Below are 21240 nucleotides of genomic sequence, written 5' to 3'. Positions count from 1 at the left end.
ACCGAGCACATATTTTAAAACGAAATACTTCCTTTAAGGAACCAGCGATCAAAATTACATAATCCTCAACAACCATATTACATCCAAGACATTTAAGATTAAACAGTAATATATAACATCAGAGAGCTGCAGTCCCAAGTTTTAAGCAGCACGTTTCAGATGGACTGCACTGCAACTGTACAATACAAGTCCCTCAGAGGATCTCCCCACACAGGAAGTTATTGCCGCAATCGACAAAATATCAACATTATTCCATGTACAGACCTAAAACAACTAAAAGCTCTCTCAAGTTTGGTACAGTTAATTCCCTTTCAACATAACATACATCACAAGTCTAGCCCTAGGACGGCACCGACACCCCGCAATTTAGCACGCGAAAAACTACAGCGATGCACTCGTCACGTATCCTTACAAAATCCAAGAACAGAGGGCCGGCTCCCCAACAGCGAAACATTTAACCACGCGCACCGTGCGGGTTTGCGGGATGCTGATCTCGCCCTTAACCTCAACACCAGTTCAAATACTAGTAAGTCTACAATCTTGAACAACCATACACATTCCTTCAGTTACTGCATAGAAAGCCAATGTGATAGGCAAACAGACCAACATATAATTAAAGCTTAAGGAACTTCCTTACTAGACAACTCTTATGAATAGTAGCCGTAATTTTTTTTTAAACGTGAGCACACCCACAATCAAAAGACAAACAACGCCAATCATAAGGACAGTAGCACATAAGCAAGTAGCAATGGTAACTTCTGCTTAGATTGGCTACAAATCAGCTCGTGATTTAACACACCAGAGAACAGTCTTTACAACACAACCATCAATACAATAGTAATATTACTCACAAGTGTACTCCCCCACGATTTCTATTCGCAAAACAGACCAACCGTGGAGAACGTATCACTTAGACCAACATAATGGTGCTCCCTCAGTTACCCCAAATAACTGACTCCCTTAGTTGCACAGCAAAGGACCAGACCTAATGAAACCACCACAGTTTTCGCCTCTAAATTGTCACAATACAAGTGAGACTCAATCACAAATGTAGTTTTACATCACCACTTCCTGTATAGTCAATACAAGCGCCTGATTTTCACCCGTTTATAACGGCGGGCAGCAACATCGTACGGAAGAGAGCGTAGACACAAGCTCTTGCCAATTCTCTTCTCCGAAAGCAGCCACCGCAACTCTGGGGAACCACTGGGAAATCCAATGCAAAATCGTTACTCCTTCACACAAATGACAGGACGCCCGTTTCGCGCTGCTTGCTACGGCGCCTTCCGTTCAGAGCCAACTTGTATATCTCCGTGCGATAGGTCCGGTCCCACACCCGCTGCGTCAACCAGACAACCGTCTCACACCACGTCCCGGAGCACACCCCCCACAGGACCTCGCCTCGTTACTCCTCGCGTAGGCCCCAGAGGGCGCTGCCTACCGTCCTGACCGTGGCAGGAAAGATAAACCACCAGAGTGGCACTATCGATATGAGCCGCCACGGCTGATAAGCTATAGCAAAAGTGAAATGCTGGTACATTAATAACCGGTGTAACCGCCAGAATGTTGAATGCGAACGTGCAAGCACTGTGTTGTACTTTTGCCGGATGTCAGTTTCTGTGATGGAGTTCCTTGCCTCTTGCACTTGGTTGTCAGTACACGGACGGTTAATCCTGCCGAGAGTTCTTCCGGGTTGTATGGCCGTGGTCCACGCAACTCTTCTATCCCTGACGTTTTGTCCAAAGCTACGTTGGTCATCTTCGGAGGTGCTCCTCGTTGTGCTGAGTCTTGCCGGACGTCGAAGAACGGCCTAAACACCGTGGAAAGTGGGCGTGGTCTGGATTTCACGTGATAGCAGAGATAAACCATGTCACGGATAAAATATAACTATCGATCATAGTACGTCAAAGATAAAAACTTCTCATCGATCCTGTAGTGCCACTGTCCATATATCGCAGAGTTTCATGGCTTCTTCATTTCTTTCGTGAAATCTTCTCGGGTGATCAGCCGAGTAAAGGCGTCGTCTTAGTGAGGACACAATAAAGCTGTTCCGGCATGTGGTAACAAACACCTACTTCAAGTGTGGAGGCAAATTTTATGAACAAGTGGATGGTGTAGCCATGGGGTCCCCCTTAGCTCCAGGCATCGCTAATCTTTACATGGAGCACTTTGAAGACATAGCCCTGGACACCGCCCCATTGGAACCTAAAGCCTTCTACAGATATGTGGATGACACTTTTGTCGTGTGGCCACATGGCAGAGAGAACCTGCAAGACTTTCTGCGACATCTCAACAGCATACACAGCAACATACAATTCACCATGGAGGTGGAAGAAAACGGAAGCTTGCCCTTCCTTGACATTCTAATCAAGAGGCACCCTGATGGCACCTTGGGTCACGCTGTGTACAGGAAGAAGACACATACGGATTTATACCTTCATGCACAGAGTTGCCACCACCCAGCACAACGCAACTCAGTGCTTAACACACTTGTGCACAGGGCCAAGTCTATCTGTGATGATGACAGCCTACCTGCAGAGTTACAACACCTAAGGAAGACCTTCCGCAGCAACGGTTATAATGAGACGCAAATCTCGCGCGCCCTACACAAGAGCAGGAAGGTAGACACACCAGAAGAAGAAGATGAGACCAGATGCCTGGCATTTCTACCATACGCGGGACCGCCAACAGCCAAGATTGCCCGCATTCTGGAGAAACACAACATCAAGACAATTTTTCATGCCCCAAGTAAATTTAAGGACATACTTGGCTCAGTCAAAGACCACCTAGGACTGCAGACTCCGGGCGTATATAGTATTGAATGTGAATGTGGTACGAAATACATCGGACAAACGCAGCGCTGCATCACGCAGAGGCGCTCGGAACACATTAGAAATGTACGCCTTGGTCAGACAGAAAAATCGGCGGTAGCGGAACATAGCCTTAACGAAGGACACACCTTCCTCTTTGAGGGTACGAAGAAGCTGTGTGACGCTAAAGGATTTTGGGATTCAGTTTTCAAAGAGGCTGTAGAAATTCGGTTGAACAGCAACCTGATCAATCGAGACACTGGTTTCCAACTTAGTACAGCTTGGAATCCCGCAATAACTAAAATTAGAAGAGAACGCTCCGGCACGAAGACGGTAACGGCCACAGACGTATTAGGAACCGGCAGGGACTCGACGCCCGGTCCGCGCCGCGAACCCTCCACCACTGGCGCGGCGGCCGATTCCGCAGGTACCTGATTGGTCGGCGCCCGGAATCAGTCACTGGTCCAGGAGCCTTTATAGGACCGCGCAACACAGCATCTCGACACTTCGCTTGAAGATGATGGGTACGAAACCCTTCGAAACGTTGCGAGAAGACGACGCCTTTACTCGGCTGATCACCCGAGAAGATTTCACGAATGGAATACGCCGAGAAAGTCTCAAATCACATTCTTCATTTCTGTTAAAATTATCCCCAAGTTTATATATTTCGATGGCTTTTCTATATAGCCGTGGATAATAGTTCGTCATAGTGCATAAAACCTCAGTTTCCGAAAATTTCACTGCGTGATCACCCGACTGTAGAGCATTTTCCCCCACAGCTGACTTGTCTGTTTTCCCTAGTCGGCAAAGACTTTTGTGTTCCTTCAACCGTGTATTCACACTTCTATTTGTAGTTCCAATGTAGACCCTACCACATGTACGCGGAATCTACATTGGAACTATCATCATAGCCTTCAGTTACTGTATGAGTGCGCCATCCTTATGGTCTTCTGATACCACGTTGTCACGTCTGTTCTATGTCGTGATAAGAATGTAGCAGTTCTTGCAGTTACGAGTTCAACCATACTGTCACACCTAAGGAAAGATCTTTAATAGAACATGCCAAGGGTTCCCATATTATTTTTTACTAAACTCAGGACATTTTCAAAGTGATGCACTAAAATACGCGACACATGAGTAGGAATCAGGATGCGACTGAATTGCAGTCAATATGGACTTAATAATAATTAATTTCACATAATGTACCTGATGAGAGTTTAACAGCGGTATTGCGTACACAGTTTTGACGTAAATATAAACAAAATTTGATAAATTGTTCTTTGAAGATGATGAGTGTACAGATACTTGAGAAGTATTTTTAATGATGTGCATTTGCTCTAGAAGTATTTTTTTCGTGTTTCAAATTGTAGAAGACCGTACAAGAAAAGGTAACAAATGTGGTTTTTATCATTACCAGCGCTTTTACGATTTCTAACTTGTGTCTTGTTTTTTTTTCACCTGGCTGCAAATCAATCATTACTGAATCATTCTTTCGATAGAACGCGGAGTAGCTAGTGGAAATTCAATCAAGCTTCTAATATGTTTCAGATACACTCGCTTATTTTGAAAATGGGGAAGAAATCTCTTGACATTTTTCACTGACCCTAGCATTTGATTTCATATTCTAGTCCATCACTTGGCCTTCACAGTGTTTGTTTACACAACAGTACTCTTCAAACCGTGCTCCCTAAACTAAAGTGAAGCTCATAACAGCGATCTGACAAAACTGTGCAGTTCTTGAACGCTCCAACTGGTGTTTTATTCAGAACGACTCCCTCCACTGGCTCAAGAGATTGCGGAAATGGTCACACCAAGACGAACATATCCAGTGCAGGCATCGCAGAAATCTGCGCTGGTGCAGTTAAACTGATCACGAGCCACTAAGCGCTCACTTTTCAACTCACGTAACTGCTGTTTTACTGCAGATATCGAAAATTTTTCGGATTTCTAATTTGTTGAGCAACGTATTTATCTTATCTGCAACTTCATTTATAGTTCCAATTTTTTTCGGCGCACAGAGTACTGTTGAAGAAAATTGTTAACTGGCTTGAAAAGGAACCGAGGGGTGACTAAGAAGAACGAATTTTTGAAAAGAATCTTTAGGGTGATAGGACACTTGTCAAGGGACAGGAAGGAAGATTTTAATGCTTGGAAAACATCAGATAACCATCTAGTTTTACGGTGACCTAGAAGTTTCTTGTATTCTTCTTCAGCGAACTCACAATATGATTTTATCTCAACAAGTGCAGCATAAATATAGAAATATTTGTACGCTTCTCAAATTATGAGCTCTGTGTCAATGCTTAAGTCGTCTGCGCCAGTTTGGACAATGCACACAATGTCACTGGGACATCACATATCTGTTAAATTTTTTCACTCTTTTTCTTGCAATTTAAATTAAGTATTGTTTTTAGCTTTGCTTTCCTTTCCTCAATAATTCGTATTTATGTTGTCAACCGAAACTGCTGCAATCTTTCTCTCGAGATCGAACTTTTCTAACATCTCAGAGACATAAGGAGTGAAATGCTCTGCAGTTTCAGCACGGAAGTTTAACAACGCTCTCTATGATTAGATGAGAAATTCCGCCTTATGCAAGACACCTAAGGAGATTTGTTTTACCCAGACATGTTCCAGCACTTGTTGTGTTATCTTCGGTGTGTTACTTTATTTCCTATCCGTAAAATTGTGATTACATATTAACGTTTAGGGAATACATTTGTTCCAAAATATTTACATTTGTGAATGAAGTGATTGTTGTCAAATGGCATACATGGTTTATTTACAGTTCACAGTTTATATATGTATTACTGGTCTGATGCATTGAATATTGTCTATTACAAAATGTCTAAAGTTCTGCTTTTATAGCTTATTGGGAAAAATGATTGCTGTATGCATTAATTTACATACCTTACATAAAGGTATTGAATTTTTATGTTGGTAACTGTGAGTCTGCTAAACAATCTACAATTTGTCATCTGCAAACAGCAAAACGTATTTTTGTATTAGTGTAATACAAAATTACGTTTTGCTGTTTGCAGATGACAAGTTGTGGATTGTGTAGCAGCCTCACAGTTACCAACATAAACATTCAATAACTTCACGTAAAACCAGACCTTTAGACATACTGTAATAAACAACATACGATGCATCGGCCCAGTAATACATATCTCAACTGTGAACGGTAAACAAATCATGTATAACATTTCACAGCAGTCACTTCATTCACAAATGTAAATATTTTGAACCAAATCTTTTCTCTAAACGTTGATATGTGATGACAATTTTACGGAACGGAAATACCGTAACCCACTGAACACAGTACAAAAAGTGCTGAAACATGTTTGGGTGAAACAAAACTCCACAGGTGTCTTGCATAAGGCTGAATTCCTCATCCAGTTTTATTAGCAAACACGGAAATAAGAGGAACTGCAACACCACTAGATGATTATCTCTCTGCCTGCAGACTGAAGTCAGCGCGGCTGGAAGAAGCTATCATCACAGAAATAAACTGTATCTCTTTCAGTTCCTCTGTTGTTTGTTCCATAGCTGAAGGCGCAGCCACGTTCGTGATAACTGGTTCTGTTTTGTGCCTGACAAGGGAACCTCCCCATCGCACCCCCCTAAGATTTAGTTATACGTTGGCACAGAGGATAGGCCTCGAAAAACTGAACACAGATGAGTCGAGAAAACACGAGGAAGTTGTGTGAACTATGAAAAAAATAAGCAAAATATACAAACTGACTAGTCCACGCGCAAGATAGGCAACATCAAGGAGATGTGAACTCAGGAGCGCCGTGGTCCCGTGGTTAGTGTGAGCAGCCGCTCTCCAAAATTCCAGGACATGTTCAGATTTGCTTGGACATATGCAGGATTTGACGATCTACACACCGAAAAATTTGAAAACGTTAAAAACATATGTTTTGACAGAGCACAGGGAAAACCGTGCGACTGTGAAACTGTTGCATTCATTTGTTGCAGTTTATGTGACAAACTCTTATGTTTTCATCACTTTTTTGGGAGTGATTATCACATCCACAAGAAAACCTAAATCGGGCAAGGTAGAAGAATCTTTTTACCCATTCGCCAAGTGTACAAGTTAGGTGGGTTGACAACATATTCCTGTCATGTGACGCACATGCCGTCACCAGTGTCGTATAGAATATATCAGATGTGTTTTCCTGTGGAGGAATCGGTTGACCTACGACCTTGCGATCAGATGTTTTCGGTTCCCATTGGAGAGGCACGTCCTTTCGTCTACTAATCGCACGGTTATGCGGTGCGGTCGCAAAACACAGACACTAAACTTATTACAGTGAACAGAGGCGTCAATGAACGAACGGACAGATCATAACTTTGCGAAAATACAGAAAGAAAACTTTTCATTCGGGGGAAGACTTGAACCAAGGACCTCTCGTTCCGTAGCTACTCACGCTAACCACGGGACCACGGCGCTCCTTGCGTTACAATCTCCTTAATGTTGCATATGTTGCACATGTACTACTCAATTTGTATATTTTACTAATTTTTTTCATAGTTCCACACAACTTCTTCCTGTTTTCTCGATTGATCAGTGTTCAGTTTTTCAATGCCTATCCACTGTGCCAACTTATATATCTGAGGGGGGTGCGATGGGGAGGTTCCCTTGTGAGAGTACTAGAACTTACTTGAAAACAACGATTTAATTGCGTCAGTGGAGCACTACATAGTCTGGGAAACTCTGCTTGTGTGTTGCTGTGTGCTGTGTGAATGTAGCTTCTTGTTGCTTATCCTTGGCTGAAACTACCTTCACCGATTAATAGTTATCTATTTGTTTATTTTTTGTCTTGAAGAGTTAACAAGACTATGGCTTGCTGTGCCGGTTACATCATTCGTGTCCAGTGTCAACTTTCACATCACAAACTGCACGTATACTCAGCGTTCTCCTCGTCTCCCTCAGTAAACAGGAATTCTTACAGCGTCTTACTGTTTGGTTTGGACTTGCGTGTTCCCGTAGTCAAGACAGATAATATTAAGATAAAGTTTAGCAAAGTCACTGCCGCAAGTGCTGGAAACCTTGAACTACCGTGCAATAATACAACCCATCGAAGTTAGAAAATGTGCTGCTGTTTACAAGCTCACTGTGCCGATGAGTTTGCAGTAGAATCGGTGTGTTATATTGAACTTGACAACCAGTATTGGTTAGTTTTTTCGTGCGAATGCCAACTTTCCAAAACTTCAGGCGAGCAAAAAATTGTATCAGGAATGGTGATCTGTTATGAAAGAAAAAAGATCACGCTATGTAAAAAGAAAACCAGCGACATTTCGCTGTCGCCACAGAGGATTCGGGCACACCGGGGCATTTTGTTTAACTCTTTATTTGGCAAATGGTGAGAATAAAAACAAAAAAAATTTTTCAGTGCTTATATTAATTTATTATGCTTAAAGAAATATAATTCAGTCAGTTTTAGAAATTTTTGACAAAAATTATGAAAATTATGAAGTGTTGCTTACAAGCAGCATTGCCAGCGGTAGACCACATTTATACGTATTATGGAAAAAAAGTGTTTGCCAATAACCTCAAGAAAAACGTTTCCTGTACGTGAATAATTTAATTTATAAACACATTTATGCATTCCTGCTGTGTAATAGACCAGTTTCATTTTCCTCTCTAGTTCTTCTTGCAATGGAATTTTTGGAAAAAGTTCCTCTTTGGAACGAAGCACAATACTAGATTGCATTTTGAAAATCCAGATGGACAATAATGACAACGACCTTTGGGACCGTATAGGCCAATGCTCCATATTATCAAATCGGACATCTTGTGTAACAGTCGGAGCTGTTGGCTTCCCTCTCTTCTTTTGTGGTGGTGTTATGTCTATTGAGGGCCTTCCTACTTTCCTTTTAACCATTCGCAATATCTGCCCTGAATGACTTCAGTGAGGTCTTCTTGTCCAGAAATTCTCTTCGAAATACCAGCCAGGCATTTACAACACTCAGATCTAGCATAAATCCAATCAATCTCATGTACCAACACTTAGTTTTCATTAGTACTCTGTAGAGCTCTATCAGCATACCGGCAAGATCAACTCCTCCCATATGCTTGTTGTACTGACGTACAATACTGGGACAGGGCACATCAATTCTTCTTTTTTCATTGCTGTCCCATCATTTTACTGTTGAGAGTGGCTGGACACCACAAAATGAGCTTGCAAGTGTCACGATTTTATTGTTTTGAATATGCGCCGTAATCATATGTAATATACTAACGGCACATGTCCCAACTATGGGCAATGTTGCTCACAGGCAACATAAAAGTTTTATACTATTTACGTAATTCAAAACAATATTAGATTGAAATATTTCTGCTGTAAACTCACCTCTGGGTATTTCTTGAAGGAAATATTCTAAGATTACTCCCAATTTATTGAAATCCACTCTTTCAGAACCAAAATAAGACAGCCCTGTTGCTCACACGAGGAGATCTCTGTAACACCACTGCACAAACTGCCATCTCGTGTGGAAAACCTTGAACTATTACAACAACTGGCATTCACAGTGTGTAAAGGAACGTTGCCTGGAGGCAAAAATGCCAGTAAAAGGCACCGGGAAGTGTTTGTTGTCCCATAAGGCCAACATAAATTTGATGTTGCTTGAGAGCAACACTGCCAAATAAAGGGTTAAAATCAGCACGGTCCCGGAAAAATCGTGATGAATGGGAAATACAATTGTTGCTTTAATCGTCATGAGTTGCTTTTGCTCCTAAGGTACAGTTGTGTCTACATGCACATCTATACTCCATAAGCCGCTTTACAGTGTGTAGCGGAGGGTACTTTGTGACCAATGTCGCTTCGCTCTTTTCCTGTTCCATTCGCGAAAGATTTGCGGGAAGAATAATTCCTGGTAAGCTCAGGGTCACCTCGAATGTCTCTGATTTTACCTTCCCGGTCTTTCCGTGAAATATACGTAGGGTGAAGCAATGGATTAGTCGGCTGTTCTAGGAACGTACGCTCTCGGAACTGAAACAGCAGACCACTCCCCGATGCAGAAAACCTCTGTTGCAGCGCTCACCTCTGGAGTTGGCTCAGCATCTGCGTGACACTATCGCCCTTAATTTAAATGGAACTATAAAGAAACGTGCTACTCTTCTCTGTATCTCCTCCCTTTCCTCTCGAATCCCATATTGACGAGCAATATTCAAATATTGCTCAAATCAGGGTTTTATAAGCTACCGCCTTTGTGAGTGGACTATACAGGGTGATTCACGAAGATATGCTAATATTTTAATATGTTGTTCTAAAAGTAAATCTAAAGAAAAAAGTTCGTATAAACATAGGTGCGCAAGTGTTTAGTTACGGAGTTACGACCAATAAAAGATTGATGTTGATCAAGTTTTACAAGGACGTTCTATATTGAAAATAAAGAGAGACATGTATCGGCTTTTTGCTAGGCACTCCCTAGATTTGAAAAAAAACGAGGTCAAAGATTGTGGCGGAAGGTTGTATTATCAATGCTATACAATGAAAGGTCGTAAAAAAAAACGAACATTTTTTTATTAATATATTAGGGGATAATGTTAGAGTAATTAACGTTTTTCTGTTTTCAAATTGCAGCTTGGGTACCCGTCATTCTGCGAACCTAGCAGAGGGAGATCGGCGGTTGAGCGGCGACTTAGTTAGTTGGTTGGTTGCGTGCTCCATTGATCAGTCACACGATACGGAAGCCGTTATGATGTGGAACGTGTCAAGTGCACAATAAATGCACATATGAAACAAGATTTTTTAATGTGTGTATATATTACAGTACAGTGTTAAAGATTAATATTTCTATTATTCACCCCATTCCCTTAAAGGGCACAACATGCATATTAGTAGATTTACTCACTCCTATTCAAGAATTCATCTATGGTATAGAAGGAGTTGTCAAGGAGATCTGATTTCAGTTTATCTTTGAAGCTATTACTGATGTCTGTCAGACATTTGATTTCATCTGGTAATTTGCCAAAAATTTTTATAGCAGCTATTATACCCCTTTCTGTGCCAAAGATAGGTTGAGTAGTAAAAGTCTTTCTTTTTTCTGGCGTTATAATCATGAATGTCACTGTTGTTTTTAAACTGGTCCATGTTGTTGATAACAAATTTCATTAGTAAATGTACTGTGAGACTATTGTAAGAATTCCCAATCTTTTAAAAAGATGCGTACAAGACGTGCGACTATGAACCCCACACATTCCCCACACCACTTCCTTTTCAGCAGTGAATACTTATTGTCTAAGTGTTGAGTTACTCCAAAATATTATTCCGTATGACATCAGAGAATGAAAGTATGCATGTTAACTTACTAATTTCTGTGGTGTCACCGCCAGACACCACACTTGCTAGGTGGTAGCCTTTAAAGCGGCTGCTGTCCGTTAGTATACGTCGGACCCGCGTGTCGCCAATATCAGTGATTGCAGACCGAGCGCCGCCACACGGCAGGTCTAGTCTAGAGACTCCCGAGCACTCGCCCCAGTTGTACAGCCGACTATGCTAGCGATGGTTCACTGACTACATACACTCTCAATTGCAGAGACGATTGCTACGACCTAGCAAGGCGCCATATTCCTCAAGAATGTATTCTGAACTGATAATATTGTGACTCATGTACCGTCAAGAGCGACGTTCTTCATTAATGGATTAAAGTTAAGTACCAAACTAATTACGTCCGCTTTCTGAATTCTAATTCCTTGTCATGTTCCAGACCTCACGTCAGTATAGTTCTTCCCTCCTCACGCCAGCCTGCGTGAACTAAAACGCGTGCATTTCGGCCTCCACTAGTTGCACGGTGTTGGCTTTTCTGCCAACGCAACAATTTCTGTATCCTCAAAATTGGCAATCATTCTGACTGCAAAAGTTGCTGAAGCTAGTCGCTTTAGAAGATCCAAAATATGAATTTTCCAATAAAGATTCTCATTTATATGTACACCCAAAAACTTAGTATGCTCTGCCCTGTCTACATATTACCATACCGCTGGTCCGAATTCCATTCTTGGTAGTAGCGTTTCTTTATTCGATTTTTTGCGGAGTATCTGGTAGTAATTGGTAGTTGGATTCTTTTCTTTGCCCTTTTTTGAAGTGAAACATCAGGAGGTATGACTAATAATCAAATTAGTATATATGACATGTTTACAGTTGCTTTTTGTCCTGATACGTAGTGCAAAAATACAGCTAAACTGTATTATTGCAGAATCCTAACTGATCGTCTATTCGTGAGAGTTTTTGCAATCAGCGGGATGAAACTTATTGTATAAACAGCAAAACATAAATATTACCATACTATGCGCAACACACGAACGAAATTTCGCCAGTGACATGTTTTACAATACATTGTTCTTGAAAAATATATCTGATTCACGTTGCTAAAATGATATCTTTGTCAGATATCAATTTGGATGCGTACCGAGCGTATAAAATTACACCTTGAAAGACAGGCATTGCAGCATGTTATGCACCAATGCATGAATTTTAATAGCATCCGCCCTATCTTGTAATTCTCTGCTCGGCTGTGAGATCGATGATTTTGAAGTCGTGCGATGAAATTACTCACTCGTCGGAAATAGGAAACGTCACATGGGTGACAAGGCGAGGTACGTTTCGGTGGTATAACCTTCACGGTGCAGGTGGGCGGAGCGTCATCGTCTACGAAAGTCATATCATCGTGTGTCATGTGTCACAATGAAAATAACTGTCAATACGTTATACATATCTGATTATTAATCACACCTCTCGATGTTGTATTTTTTTTTTTTTAAAAAAAGGTGTTTCCATTATCAGATACACCGAAAAAAAATCCAATGAAGAAAAAACATGGCCCAGAATCAAACACGGGACAGTACTTTTGTGCTCTAATGCTTTGACCACTCGATCGCTCTGCTAGACGTTTAGAATGACGGGTAGCCTAGCTACAGCGTGTAAACACAAAAACTTTAATAACTCGAACATTATTATCTTCGGACCCCCTGAAATGTTGAAACTTCCTGGCAGACTAAAACTGTGTGCCGGACCGAGACTCGAACTCGGGATCTTTGCCTTTAGCGGGCAAGTGCTCTACCAGGAATGCTAGTTGTGCAAGGTTCGTAGAAGACGTTCTGTGAAGTTTGGAAGGTAGGAGACGAGGTACTCGCAGAATGGAAGCTGTGAGGACGGGTCGTGCTTGAGTGTCTCAGATGGTAGAGCACTTGCTCGCGAAAGGTAAAGGTCTCGACTTCGAGTCTCGGTCCGGCACACAATTTTAAACTGTCATGAAGTTTCATATCAGCGCACACTCCGCTGCAGAGTGAAAATCTCATTCTGACCCCTAATATGTTATTAGAAGGTTCGATTTTAGACGAGCTTTCAACGCCTATGGTTGAAAATACGATTTTCTATCATCAACTTTGACGTCGACTTTTTTTCAAAAACTAAGGATTGTCTTAGCAACCTTATTTTCGATGTAGAACGTCCTTGCAAAGCTAGATCAAAATACATAAAATGTTGTATTTGTGGGGATCCACAGCCTCCAGCTGCTTAATAAACGAAAACATGGTCCGCAGTAGGCTGTAATGCGATGTTTATATAATCATGCTTTCTGCTAATTTCAACTAAGCGTCATTGTCAAGCAGACTTTTAACATCTGTATTTCATGTCATTTTCAAATTACTCTTAATTACAAGTATAAAGTAGCCATATTTCGTCATTTTACAAAAGGATCACCTTCACAGTGAGCTTTGCTATATGTAGACTGTGCGGCTGGTCCCGCCGGAGGTTCGAGTCCTCCTTCGGGCATATGTACAAGAATATGGTAATTCCATGTTGTATACAGAGCAGAGTTGGTGTCGTTTTAGCGTGGATCCTTTCGTATAATGACGGAATATCGCTGTTTTTTACTTGCAATTAAGAGTGATTTGAAAATAACATGAAATAGAGATGTTACAAAAATGCTTGACAATGACGCTTAGTCGAAATTAGCGAATTATATATACGTCGCGTTACAGCCTACTAAGGACAATGTTTACGTATATTAGAGCTCAAAATGGGTGACCGACATGTTAGACCCTCTTTCACTAGTGCATATTCTGTGCTCAGCAGACTTACGTCCGCACCCGTTAGCTGAGTGGAAGCCGGCACGGTAGCTCAGCGTGTTCGCTCACAGAGCCGGTTGGCCTCTGCAATAAAAAAACTGAATGGAAGGATCAACAAACGAACTTGAACGGATGTCGTGTGACGTCCGCAACGACCATACACACACAAAAAAGTGGTCAGCGCCCGCGTTCGATTACCGGCTGCGTCGGAGATTGTTTTCCCTCAGGGACTGGGTCTTGTGTTCTCCTAATCATCATCATTTCATCCCCATCGACGAGCAAGTCGCCGAAGTGGCGTCAAATCGAAAGACTTTCACCCGGCGAACCGTCTACCCGACGGGAGACCCTAATCACACGACATTCACAGTTTAGTAGACTGATCATTGCTTTCGAAAGTTCCTGCAATTTTCTTCACGTTCATAGAAGATGGCACTGTTCTTAGCGGGTATTATTTTTGATGAAATTAGAATTATATTAATACCTTCAGCTGCTGGCGGGCGTTGATATATATCAACGGGGACAGATGAAAAAGTGTGCCCCGACCAGGACTCGAACTCGAGATCTCCTTCTTACATGGCAAACTCACTATCCTTTTGCGCCACCGAGGGCACAGCATGGTGCGACTGCAGGGACTATCTTGCGCACGCCTCCCGCGAGACCCACATTCTCACCTTGTATCTCTACACACTACATTCGTAGAGTCCCAACCCAACACACTCTTTACTAGTGGAAGACATTCTTACCAAGTCCCCGAGCAGTTCGGGAATATGTGTGCATCCGCATAGAAGGAGGTCATGGTCGGTATTGCCAGAACTATATACGTAAATGGATATGGTGGCTGTTCTTTGGGACATGTACGAAACAACAGACACCATATCCATATATTTTTGATAACCTTTCAGCTTGCACTGTAATCTCACCTCAGAAGTGGGTAATGACGAGGGTTGGAATTTTAATCTACATCTACATGATTACTCTGCAATTCACATTTAAGTGCTTGGCAGAGGGTTCATCGAACCACAATCATACTATCTCTCTACCATTCCACTCCCGAACAGCGCGCGGGAAAAACGAACACCTAAACATTTCTGTTCGAGCTCTGATTTGTCTTATTTTATTTTGACGATCATTCCTACATATGTAGGTTGGACTCAACAAAATATTTTCGCATTCGGAAGAGAAAGTTGGTGACTGAAATTTCGTAAATAGATCTCGCCGTGACGAAAAACGTCTTTGCTTTAACGACTTCCATCCCAACTAGCGTATCATATCTGCCACTCTGTCCCCTATTACGTGATAATACAAAACGAGCTGCCCTTTTTTGCACCCTGTCGATGTCCTCCGTCAATCCCACCTAGTAAGGATCCCACACTGCGCAGCAATATTCTAGCAGAGGACGAACGAGTGTAGTGTAAGCTGTCTTTATTTTTTGTTGCATCATCTAAGTGTCCTGCCAATGAAACGCAACCTTTGGCTCGCCTTGCCCACAATATTATCTGTGTGGTCTTTCCAACTGAAGTTGTTCGTAATTTTAACACCCAGGTACTTAGTTGAATTGACAGCCTTGAGAATTGTACTGTTTATCGAGTAATCGAATTCCAACGGATTTCTTTTGGAACTCGTGTGGATCACCTCACAGTTTTCGTTATTTAGCGTCAACTGCCACCTGCCACACCATACTGCAATCTTTTCTAAATCGCTTTGCAACTGATACTGGTCTTCGGATGACCTTACTAGACGGTAAATTACAGCATCATCTCCGAACAACCTAAGAGAACTGCTCAGATTGTCACCCAGGTCATTTATATAGATCAGAAACAGCAGAGGTCCCAGGACGATTCCCTGGGGAACACCTGATATCACTTCAGTTTTACTCGATGATTTGCCGTCTATTACTACGAACTGCGACCTTCCTGACAGGAAATCACGAATCCAGTCGCACAACTGAGACGATACCCCAAAGGCCCGCAGCTTGATTACAAGTCGCTTGTGAGGAACGGTGTCAAAAGCTTTCCGGAAATCTAGAAATACGGAATGGTGGCAACTATTTATTTACAGCTCGTACAAAATAGATACGTGTTTCAAAGTTTTATTGACCTTCAGAATAATCACCAGCATTGTGTATAACCCATTGCCAGCGATGTGGAAGTCGTAGGATACTCTTAGCAGTGCCAGTTGTGTTGACAGTTCGAGCGGTGCGGTCTATTGCCCGACGAATTTGTAGCAGTTCTGAGGGGAATGCCGTGAAGTGTTTCCTTCAGTTTAGAAATCGAAATCACGAGGTCTTAAGCCAGGGGAGTGCAGTAAGTGGTATAGGACTCTGCAATCCCATCAGTCAAACAAATCAGTAACAGCTTGCACTGTACGCTCTTGAGCATTGTCCTGCAAAATGATGGTCAGGTCCTGCAGAAAGTGTCATCACTTGTGTGTCTGTGCTGTTCGTCTTTGGGACACAACCCACGACCAGCTTAGAGACAGAAGTGATGACACTTTCTGCAGGACCTGACCATCATTTTGCAGGACAATGCTCAAGAGCGTACAGTGCAAGCTGTTACTGATTTGTTTGACTGATGGGGCTGCTAAGTGCTATACCACCTACTACACTGCCCTGACTTAAGCCCTCGTGAGTTCAACTCGGTTTCTAAACAGAAGGAAACACTTTATGGCATTCGCTTCAGAACTGCTACAAATTCGTCGCGCAATAGACCACACCGCTCGAACTGTCAACACAACTGGCACTGCTAAGAGTATCCTACGACTTCCACATCGCTGGCAACGGGTAATACACAATGCTGGTGACGACTTTGAAGGTCAGTAAAACTTTGAAACACGTATCTATTTTGTACGAGCTGTAAATAAATAGTTGCCACCATTAAAATTCCAACCCTCATAATTACCCACTTCTGAGGTGAGATTACAGTGCAAGCTGAAAAGATATCAAAAATAATATACTTCTATAGATATGGTGTCTGTTCTTTCTGACATGTCCCAAAGAACAGACACCATATCCATTTAAGTGTACAGTTCTGCAATACCGACCATGACCTACTTCTGTGCGGATGCACACATATTCCCCGAACTGCTCCGGGACTTGGTAAGAATGTCTTCCACGAATAATGAGTGTGTTGGGGTGGGACACTACGAATGTAGTGTGTGGACATGCAAGGTGAGAATGTGGGTCTCGCGGGAGGCGTGCGCGAGATAGTCCCTGCAGTCGCACCATCCTCTGTGCCATCGGTGGCTCAGAAGGATAGAGTCTGCCATGTAAGCAGGAGATCTCAAGTTCGAGTCCTGGTCGGGGCACACTTTTTCATCTGTCCCCGTTGATATATATCAACGCCCGTCAGCAGCTGAAGATATTAATATAATTCTAATTTCATCAAAAATAATACCCGCTAAGAACAGTGCCATCTTCTATGAACGTGAAGAAAATTACAGGATCTTTCGAAAGCAATGACCAGTCTACTAAACTGTGAATGTCGTGTGATTAGGGCCTCCCGTCGGGTAGACGGTTCGCCGGGTGAAAGTCCTTCGATTTGACGCCACTTCGGCGACTTGCGCGTCGATGTGGATGAAATGATGATGATTAGGACAACACAACACCCAGTCCCTGAGGGAAAACAATCTCCGACCCAGCCGGTAATCGAACGCGGGCGCTGACCACTTTTTTGTGTGTGTATGGTCGTTGCGGACGACACACGACATCCGTTCAAGTTCGTTTGTTGATCCTTCCACTCAGTTTTTTATTGCAGAGGCCAACCGGCTCTGTGAGCGAACACGCTGAGCTACCGTGCCGGCTTCCACTCAGCTAACGGGTGCGGACGTAAGTCTGCTGAGCACAGAATATGCACTAGTGAAAGAGGGTCTAACATGTCGGTCACTCATTTTGAGCTATAGTATACGTAAACATTGTCCTTAGTAGGCTGTAACGCGACGTATATATAATCCGCTAATTTCGACTAAGCGTCATTGTCAAGCATTTTTGTAACATCTCTATTTCATGTCATTTTCAAATCACAGCCATATTCCGTCATTATACGAAAGGATCCATGCTACAACGACACCAGCTTTGCTCTGTATACAACATGGAATTACCATATTCTTGTGCATATAGCAAAAGAATGTTCAAATGTGTGTGAAATCCTGTGGGACTTAACTGCTAAGGTCATCAGTCCCTAAGCTTACACACTACGTGACGTAAATTATCCTAAGGACAAACACACACACCCATGTCCGAGGGAGGACTCGAACCTCCGCCGGGATCAGCAGCACAGTCCATGACTGCAGCGCCTGAGACCGCTCGGCTAATCCCGCTCGGATAAATACAGGGTTATTACAAATGATTAAAGCGATTTCACAGCTCTACAATAACTTTATTATTTTAGATATTTTCTCAATGCTTTGCACACACATACAAAAACTCAAAAAGTTTTTTTAGGCATTCACAAATATTCGATATGTGCCCCTTTAGTGATTCGGCAGACATCAAGCCGATAATCAAGTTCCTCCCACACTCGGCGCAGCATGTCCCCATCAATGAGTTCGAAAGTATCGTTGATGCGAGCTCGCAGTTCTGGCACGTTTCTTGGTAGAGGAGGTTTAAACACTGAATCTTTCACATAACCCCACAGAAAGAAATCGCATGGGGTTAAGTCGGGAGAGCGTGGAGGCCATGACATGAATTACTGATCATGATCTCCACCATGACCGATCCATCGGTTTTCCAATCTCCTGTTTAAGAAATGCCGAACATCATGATGGAAGTGCGGTGGAGCGCCATCCTGTTGAAAGATGAAGTCGGCGCTGTCGGTCTCCAGTTGTGGAATGAGCCAATTTTTCAGCATGTCCAGATACACGTGTCCTGTAATGTTTTTTTTTCGCAGAAGAAAAATGGGCCGTAAACTTTAAACCGTGAGATTGCACAAAACACGTTAACTTTTGGTGAATTGCGAATTTGCTGCACAAATGCGTGAGGATTCTCTACCGCCCAGATTCGTACATTGTGTCTCTTCACATCACCATTAAGAAAAAATGTTGCTTCATCACTGAAAACAAGTTTCGCACTGAACGCATCCTCTTCCATGAGCTGTTGCAACCGCGCCGAAAATTCAAAGTGTTTGACTTTGTCATCGGCTGTCATGGCTTGTAGCAGTTGTAAACGGTAAGGCTTCTGCTTTAGCCTTTTCCGTAAGATTTTCGAAATTCTTCGCTCACTGCAGGCCGACCCGTTGATTTCCCCTTACAGAGGCATCCAGAAGCTTTAAACTGCGCATACCATCGCCAAATGGAGTTAGCAGTTGGTGGATCTTTGTTGAAATTCGTCCTGAAGTGTCGTTGCACTGTTATGACTGACTGATGTGAGTGCATTTCAAGCACGACATACGCTTTCTCGGCTCCCGTCGCCATTTTGTCTCACTGCGCTCTCGAGCGCTCTGGCGGCAGAAACCTGAAGTGCGGCTTCAGCCGAACAAAACTTTATGAGTTTTTCTACGTATCTGTAGTGTGTCGTGACCATATGTCAATGAATGGAGCTACAGTGAATTTATGAAATCGCTTCAAGCGTTTGTAATAGCCCTGTAGTTGGCACTATTAAAGTTCCAACCCTCGTACTTTTCGTTTGTGAGGAGTGTTACAGTTTTGTGCATAACTGTCATGTGATATCTCGCGATACAGAAGATTAGCCTCTCGTTCCATTCTGCTCTCCCGCCTGCTCATACAGCTTCAGACGGCTGGTGCACTGAAGGAGAACGACGCTGCCTGCTCACAGAGCGACGCCCTCGGCCAGATGTGAGCAACGGTCTGGCCCTCGGCCCCCGTTACCTGCAGTGTGGTACCGAGTGCAGTGTGTTTTGTGTGTGTGCCGCAGGCGGCCAGCGTGGTGCAGCTGGCGACGATGGCTTACCGCTGGCAGACGGGCGACTACATGGGAGGCTCCAACGACCAGACGCTCCAGCGCGTCTTCGACCCAGAGGAGGCCAACCTGCTTCGCCGCCCGTACCTCAACTCACTGGAGATCATGTGTAAGTCCCGGCACGCAGTGTTACGAGGGTGGTTCAATAAGTACTGTCTTACCTCTACTACACGTTTTCCCGCGGGTTTTAGCAAAACGCTTTTCCTGAGTGGGGTGGCAACTTATCTCCTATCTGGGCCTAGATGTTGTTGTTGTGGTGGTGGTGGTCTTCAGTCCTGAGACTGGTTTGATGCAGCGCTCCATGCTACTCTATCCTGTGCAACCTGCTTCATCTCCCAGTACCTACTGCAACCTACATCCTTCTGAATCTGCTTAGTGTATTCATCTTTACCCTCCACACTACCCTCCAATACTAAATTTGTGATCCCTTGATGCCTCAGAACATGCCCTATCAACCAGTCCCTTCTTCTTGTCAAGTTGTGCCACAAATTCCTCTTCTTCCCTGTTCTATTCAATACCTCCTCATGATCTACGCATCTAATCTTCAGCATTCTTCTGTTGCACCACATTTCAAAAGCTTCTATTCTCTTCTTGTCCAAACTATTTATCGTCCATGTTTCACTTCCATACATGGCTACACTCCATACAACTACTTTCAGAAACGACTTCCTGACACTTAAAACAATACTCGATGTTAACAAATTTCTCTTCTTCAGAAACACTTTCCTTACCATTGCTAGTCTACATTTTATATCCTCTCTACTTCGACCATCATCAGTTATTTTGCTCCCCAAATAACAAAACTCCTTCGCTACTTTAAGTGTCTCATTTCGTAATCTAATTCCTTCAGCTTTACCCGATTTAATTCGACTACATTCCATTATCCTCGTTTTGCCTTTCTTGATGTTCATCTTTTATCCTCCTTTCAAGACACTGTCCATTCCGTTCAACTGCTCTTCCAAGTCCTTTGCTGTCTCTGATAGAGTTAAAATGTCATCGGCGAACCTCAAAGTTTTTATTTCTTCTCCATGGATTTTAATACCTACTCCGAACTTTTCTTTGGTTGCCAGAACTACAAATGAAAAAATGGGGAAGCTTACATGCATATACTAGTGTGCAAAACTTAAGAACGAAAGTAACTGTTGAATGATGTGTCACTGTCAAATAATGTGTCTCGATGAAACTTGGACGATACATAGAAAGAACGCTGCATTGTATCATAGAAGGTAACTGAGAGACAGGCACAATGGGACGAACAAAAATGTCACTTTTATTCAAAGACAATAATTACATTGGAGTCATTGCGATATGTGGTGGCACCAATGGCATTAAAAAGGTGGTAGATGGTGCTTATAGGGTGTGTTATCACCGTGGACAGAACTGCTTGCTCTGAAACATGCTGCCATGCTGGCCACAAGGTTACTAACGAGTTCTTTTGTTCGGGT

General features: G+C 42.8%; 1 protein-coding gene across 1 annotated transcript in view; it reads left to right on the top strand.

Moving 5' to 3' along the window:
- LOC126425323 (lysosomal-associated transmembrane protein 4B-like) overlaps positions 1-21240 on the top strand; it is a 240967-nt gene that overhangs the window by 172510 nt on the left and 47217 nt on the right. The window contains exon 3 of the mRNA XM_050088305.1: positions 19751-19904. Within this exon, the coding sequence (XP_049944262.1) occupies positions 19751-19904 (154 nt within the window). The remainder of the gene's footprint in view (positions 1-19750; positions 19905-21240) is intronic.

Source organism: Schistocerca serialis, chromosome 10 (assembly GCF_023864345.2).
Source record: "Schistocerca serialis cubense isolate TAMUIC-IGC-003099 chromosome 10, iqSchSeri2.2, whole genome shotgun sequence".
Lineage (NCBI taxonomy): Eukaryota > Metazoa > Arthropoda > Insecta > Orthoptera > Acrididae > Schistocerca > Schistocerca serialis.
Note: the sequence above shows the minus strand (reverse complement) of the source record. Positions and strands in the feature narration are given on the sequence as shown.